Source organism: Microtus ochrogaster, linkage group LG5 (genome assembly GCF_000317375.1).
Source record: "Microtus ochrogaster isolate Prairie Vole_2 linkage group LG5, MicOch1.0, whole genome shotgun sequence".
Classification (NCBI taxonomy): Eukaryota; Metazoa; Chordata; class Mammalia; order Rodentia; family Cricetidae; genus Microtus; species Microtus ochrogaster.
In genome coordinates, this window is record NC_022031.1 from 24345515 (window position 1) to 24352918 (window position 7404).

Sequence of the window (7404 nt, forward strand, 5' to 3'; positions counted from 1 at the left end):
GTGGTTACTGAAGGACAACCGCACAAGCAAAGCAGGAAGCTGGGTGTGTCCACTACAGCAGTTCCTAAGAGACAAGGGGGTTACTGAGGTGATCCCATGATGACATTCAAGATGAAAGTCAGGAAGGAGGAATAAAAGACAGAAAGAAGCAGGAGCTGGGGCCACTGGGACCAAGAGGCTACTTTGCATGCCTCCTTGAACATTAGTTTCTGCTGTTGACATTACTTCTGTACCCTGGAAATACATCATCACAGGCTGCACCTGCCTACTAGACTCATCTCTGTTTCTTTAGCTTGGGGCCACAATAGGAGGTAGAGAAGCCAGGAGCCCTGCTTCACACCTCGTGATTGGTGAGTGAGGCGGGTTTCACATCTGGGAGTTACTCAATTCCATTGTCTAAATGTTTCACACCCCAACCCCAACCACGCCTGTTCTTAATTGCCAATATTTTAAATGCAAACAAAATAATATCTGTGGCAGTTAGAGAAACACCGAAGCTACAGCATTTTAACAATGTTATTTAAAATTACCTCATTCTAATCTTAGTAGATAATACAAAACCCAAAATTCTTTTAGGAGACTTGAACGAATTAAAGTGATTTAAAATGGAACAACAGAAGCTCCATATAAAACCTACTAAGGTGAAAACAAGCGCAGTTGTTAGGAAATTAAAGAAGTGTCAACAAAGCTTCTTTGGTTGCTATGTTTAAAACACACAAACAAATGAAAAACAAAGACAAAAAATTGATTGTCAGCTCCTAGAGGGCAGGAGGTAAATTTGCTGAAATGATCATATTTACCTATGGCACTGCCCCACAATATTTAGGATATAGCACTTACTAAGAGAATCAAGAAGGCACGGCATGATGCTCTTGAGTAATTGCAGTACCATTTGTCTTGTTTAGAGTGTCAAAGCACTCATTTCATGGTTAGAGTCTCACTCTCTTGCTGCCATCTGATAACAATAAACAGATAAGTTCTGCGAGATGGGCTCAGATTCATTTTCCCTCACATACACAAAAGAAGTTTTTTGGCAGTTCACATGCTAGCCTGTACAACAGAGGGCATGTATTTTAGAACACAGCAACAAGAAATTTAATGCTTATTTCACATCCCAACTGTGGATTTCAAATCGAAATGGGAAAGAGCATTTGCAGACTGGGTCACAGTGTCAAATGCGACAGAAGCCTTTAAAATTTGACTGTCCCTAACATCTTAAATTAAATTCTAATGGGCATATCCATCCAACCTAGCTTTTTGAATTCCCTTCTTGTCATACAGCCAAGCCATGGGCAGTTTTCGAAATGCCTTCTCTGAGCATTTTGATGTATAGATAGTACAGGAGGGGAAGAGAGAGGGAATGGGCATGCTACAAGTACCAAGTCTCTGAAGACACATTCAGTCTGTGCTCTAATGGAACAGAACTAAGCCTTTAAGGCCCACACTCTATAATCCACACCACGCCTACCTCAGACAGAACTTGCAAAGTACCGGGAGGATGCCAGTGACTCAACTCTATCCTTCGGAAATACTCGATTACTTGGTCAACATTAAGATATAGCTTCACATGTCTTCATCTGTTCCAAGAAACCAAGCTAACATTTGCAAATCAGAGTCAGGACGATGAACTATTCCTGTCTTCCTTCAAAGGGGCCCATGAGTAAATCCGGCCAGCCCTTCCGATTCATGGCTAAATTCACAATTGATTTATTATCAGCGAGGCCCGAGGAAAGAGGCAGATGACTGAAGGTATTAGGAATGTCACTGGCGATTTCCTCTTCTTCCCAATTAAAGGCCTTGTGCTCTACACAGGAAAGTGAGCTTCTCCTCTCAAGTGCACAGTAGGGAGAAACAAGCCTGAGAAAGTTCTGATTGTTTTCATTAAATATGGTTAACACCGGCAGCGTTCATTAGCACAAGGAACAAAGAAAATATATCTCCCGTCACAGTAGGAGTGAAGCAAAATGAGATAGCAGGAAGATATACGGTAAGGTGATAGATTTAATAAATGGAATGGGAAGCACATAGACCTTTATCAAAAGGGAAGCTCACTTGATCCCAGGATGGTAGGTCTGCCCAGGTTTTTGAGCTTCTGCTCCCCTAAGGCTCACGGATAGAAGCAAGGAGTAGTCATGGCTTTATGACTAGGTGAAGGAAAATCGAGGCTATTTTAAAAGCTAGTTTTGTAGTGCCACATATGATATACTTATTAAAATATTTATGTGAAAGTCATACACAATTTAGAGAGCACATTGCAAAATTTAAGAATATGCTTCATTAACAACACGTGAAGCCAAATAAGTCAATGGAGGACATGCAAATTGGGACAAAATACAAACTGCACTGATTTCATAAACCCAATATTACTCTGTGTCCAGGGAAGCCAGGACCTGTTCCTGTTACTAGCAAGACTAAGTTGCAACCATTTTGAAGTTCCTTCAACAAATATTTAAAGGAAAAAAAAGATGTCACTAATAAGTAAGAATTTTATTTAAATGTATCCACATATACACTAATTTCTAATGCTTTTACTTTGCATAAAGGACCAGTAAACATTGGGGTCCTATTTATTCCCTTTGCATGTTCTTAGTCCATATTTCATGCATTAGTTCATAAACTACTTAAACTCCAATATAAGAGGTTACTTCAATGAAAATAACTGAGGCCCCAGCCTGAAAAGCTCAGGCTCTGTCTCCTGGGTTATTGAAGATAGTAGAAGGAGAAATGAGCAGAGGCAAAGCTAATTTAATCTAGAGATAATTTTATCCAAATGGATGTTTAAAAACTGGAAATGGCAGCTGGGGAAATCTGAGACGCCATCAATTCCTAACATGGTTGCCTTTTCTAAGTCAGAATACCAATGCTGCCCTTCAATATTTAACCTAAGGATCTTTCTATTGTTGTCGTATGTCCTTGGTGATACAGAAACCCAATTTCTATTTGGCTTACAACTGAGAGACAAGGCAACTTCTCCCCCTGAGGATAAGGAAACACAGGTTGATACTGGGAGTCTGATAACACAGGCCTCACAGACTTCTGTAAAAACAATATGGCTGCCAGGATGGGGCTGAAGAAAGCTGGGGTGAGGGTGGATAAAAAGGATGAGCGATGAGTGACTGGTGGCTGAAGCTGTGCTTTGGTACACCCTGTCCACCCTACTAGTTCCTCTACTTTTTCTACAAGCATCAGAGAAAAGACTGAACTTAAATAGACCTTAAACTTCCTTCGAATGGTCGGTGAGAATGGGAGAGTAAACAGGAATGAATGTCACCGCCAATAAACAGTCATAGATAACACAAAAGCTTTTTTCATCAACTTAATCCCTTCCTGCAATACATGGCATAGCTAATCCCTGGGTGAGAGTCTCTTGTTATACTCAGCAAAATGGATTTACTAGGACTTTATTTTTCCTGCTTCCAACGAAATGGCTCCCAGCTGAGCAGCCAAGAGTGTAAAGCAAAGCAAAGGTCTTGGGATAAACATTAGTTGTGCAATTCACCCCACAGATACTCAGGAGCTGACAATGTGGCCCATAGGAAGCTTGGTAGAGAAATATGTGTGATGGTGCATTAACTTACATCCTGAATTTTTACAATACTCATCCCTCTGAAAAAAAAATCACAGAAAGACCAGTTACTTCCAATTACGTTGTTCTCTATAAAGTAGGTGTTCGATAAATGGTGGTTAATTGGCTAAAATGCGATTCTTAGCTCAGTTGTTCCATTACTTAGGGCCCCTCTCCAGAAGATGACTTTTAAATTTAAGACACAGCCAAAGTGCTTTCCAATCAATGCAACATAGGAGGGGCGCTCTACCTGATATCCAAAGAAGACCATCAGCCACATATCCAGCGTGACACGAAAGGGATCTGTCAAAGGACTGCACAAAAGTCCATTTGTTCTTCTTGGGGCAGTATCTTTCCACTGTAGGCAGAACCTGACGCAGTTCATTTCTGCCCCCTACTGCATAGAGGTATTCATCCATGGCACCCAGCACAAAATGCTCCCGGCAGTTTTTCATGGGTGCTATCTCTGCCCAGGAATTACTGCGAGGGTCATAGCGGCAGGCAGTCCTCACGGCACAGGTCCGGCCACTGGCATGCTCCACTTCCCCTCCGGCTACAAACAGGAAGTCCCCCATGACCGCCACACAGTGATGGCTCCTTCCCACTGGCATAGGAGCCAGCTCACTCCAGTTGGCAATGGCGGCTATGAGAGCGTTCTCCTGATCCACAGGATTGAAGTACCGAAGCTCCTTGACTTTACAGACCTCACGCTTTTTCCCACCAATGATATAGAGAGTGTCTGATTGGAACCGCGGTTTGGTCCTGCGGGTCTGCCACACAGGCTGGGCATAGATGCTTTGGTGGTATTCCAGGGCCTCATTGACGAGGGCAGTTGCGGTCTCACTTGCCTGGACCAGGGGGTGGGATAGCGCAACCGTGTGGAGGGTATCCACATCCATTAGTCCAAAGCGGATGTACTGCAGGAGCTCGTCCAAATGCTGGTAATGGCAGTTGTGTTCCAGCCACCTCACGGCTAGCTGAAACAGAAGGAAGCGGAATGAGAGAGAGAAAGACACAAGGTAAGGCGGGGTGGATGGCAGCAACCGCAGCAACCACACCTGGCAAATCTCTGCTGTTCTCTCAGACAGCAACTAAAACTGCTACATAGCATAACACTGGACTATGTTGGTGCCTAGGTAGGATTTTCTTTTCTTTTCTTTTTTTTCTTTTCTTTTCTTTTTTTTTTTTTTTTTTTTGGACCACTAGAGATACTAGAAGAACTTAACACAGCACTTTTGGAAAGGAGGGGGGGGGGGGGGGGAGGGGAGGGGAGGGGAGAGGAGAGAGAGAAGCAACATTCTCAGGGCTTATGATATCTTTTAGGATGAACAGTAGTTGCTTTTCAAAGAACAAAATTACTGTGAAACAGCCTGTCCCCTTCATCTGCACTGCAGACACCTAACCACCAGGAAAACCCATGGTGGGTAGTGCCATCATAGCTCAGCTAATGTATGTCAACCTCAGATGAGGGGACTCTGCCAATATGAGCAAAGTGAGAAGCCACGTGATCCCCTGAGACCACAGGATGATCTTGAGAGAAAATCAATATGCCCCTAGAAGAACGATTTAGAAGAAAGAAAAGGCTACCTCCGCCAATTCGGTAGGTACAGCCATCAGGAGGAAACAAGAATAGATAAAGTAACATTGCAACCTATACAATTCTCCCCTCACTCTTACTTTTCACCATGAAGACCATTGTCCTTTGCAATGTAAGGTGCCTGTGGTTGATTTAGAATCATTTCCACAAACAGGAGACAGAAGAATTTATCTCTGTATTATGGAAACAATAGCAGAATGCAATGCTAACTTAACTAACGTGACTTGATACGTGAGTGTGTTTAAGCCGACTTACACACTAACATAGGCTAGTATACCGAGGACATCCCATTGACACAGCTAACATTGGTGATTCCTAGCAGTATCCATATGAAACCGAGTCTCCTAGAAAGTCCTGGCATGGAACTGAAGGAACTAGAAGGGGAAAGGGACGGATTTGAATACTAGATTTTACTGTTTATTTGCTCTCTCGTGGAACTGCGGTTTGGGTTCTCCCTGTGTAGGTGCTGCCCAATCTACAGAAGGACAACGGAGGAGGTGTGCCACCCTCAGACCCGTATTCCCCAGTGAAATGAGCTGGGCTTGAACTGGTATAAAGAATCGTCTCAAAGTCTCTACGGCACGGAAGGACTCCAGGCTGCAGGGTTTCGCCATCTACTTGATAAATGGCTCCAAAAGGCGAAGTGCATTGTGGGCTTGCCCTCTCACCTGGAAAAAGTAAGTGGAGGTGGAGACGCTACATCTGCCATGTAGTGAATCCCTCTCTTCCTTAACAACTGTGCAATTAAATGAAATGAAAAAAGAACCCCACTGGGTACCAATGAGGCAGAGACCACTGAGGGAAGATAAGTAACACTCTATAGAGTTGTTTTTTAAATAGATGAGTGCACTTTTATTTAAAGAAGACATTAACCCGATGAAGGAAAAATATCTTTGTATGGTAACCAGCAGTAATCAAAGATGCAAGAGAAACACATCCTTTGTCTTCCCCCAGTCTCTGCTAGTGTGGAGAGCATTCTCATATGTGGCATCTCTTCCTCTCCATGCCCATTTTAGAAGTCTTGGGAGACGGGGCCTCCTCTTATCCCCATAGAGAGGTAACTCAGTAACTCAGAAATAAATGGCTTTTTTGTTTGCTGCTCACGAGCTCTCAAAAGTTCTCAGAAATAAAGTCACCCCACTAAAAAACTGTCAGAAACCAAGTATGTTTTCTGACACACGCACAACCTTTGCTACTGCTCCTCGTGTGAGCAGCTGCAGCTGATCGGGCTTTGCTGTGCACCAGTTTCTCAGCCTCCACCCGGTTCTGCAAGCCCCGTGTGAAAACTACAGGAAACAGCACTGGGCGAACACTAGATAACGCTCATGCCGCCAAAGCCTCGTTGTCAGCACGCACCTGCCTACTTAATAAGTTCTTTCTCTCGCCATCAATCAGTTTTTCCTAAGCCACCATCAGTCTTCCATGTCACCTCTAAACACACAGTTTATCATTCTCTTTCTAGGACATGAGACGTACACAAGCCTCAGCTCTGTCTGGTTTTTAGGAACTCTCAATTCAAACCGACAACGAACTAGTGGTCGCGGCCTTTTCCTTCCCATGCCATGTTCTGAAACTTTCCATTCTCCCAATAATATATATGAATATTATACAGTAATCTGTGCAACTATGACTGTATAGTTTTGAGATGATTTTGATTTCTGGATATCATTTTTATGCTTCTATAACTTATTGACATTTTCAGAGCATAGATGCCTGCTATACATGAGTTTATCTAGGAAATGTAATATACAATAACTGTTCTGCGGTCAGCTTCAAAACCACACTTTCACACGAGTTACCAAGTTTTCAGGTTCAAATGCAGAGTCTGTCTTATTAGACAAGAATGCTGGGGCCAGGCAGTGGTGGTGCGTCCCTTTAGTTTCAGCACTTGAGAGGCAGAGACAGGTTGATCTCTGTGAGTTTGAGGCCAGGCTGGTCTACAAAAGTGAGTTCCAGGACAGCTAGGGCTGTTACATAGAGAAACTTTGGAAACACTCCCCCCCACCCAAAAGAGTGGTGGAATCAGGCATCAATCTTTCTAATAAATCTTAAAGCTACACAGGCCAATGCCACTGTATGTGTCTAGATGTGCACAGCCCAATGCCATGGTACCTGTGAAGATGTGCACAAGTCAATGTCACTGTACCGTTCTAGATGTGCACAGGCCAATGCCACTGTCCCTGTCTAGATGTGCACAGGGCAATGCCACTGTCCCTGTCTAGATGTGCACAGGGCAATGCCA

The 7404-nt window shown here is 43.4% G+C and overlaps 1 protein-coding gene across 3 annotated transcripts in view; it reads right to left on the reverse strand.

The window, feature by feature from the left end:
* Klhl32 (kelch like family member 32) overlaps positions 1-7404 on the reverse strand; it is a 207683-nt gene that overhangs the window by 35526 nt on the left and 164753 nt on the right. For all 3 annotated transcript variants that reach the window (XM_026786709.1, XM_013351931.2, XM_026786710.1), the window contains one exon: positions 3816-4542. In XM_026786709.1, the coding sequence (XP_026642510.1) occupies positions 3816-4542 (727 nt within the window). The remainder of the gene's footprint in view (positions 1-3815; positions 4543-7404) is intronic.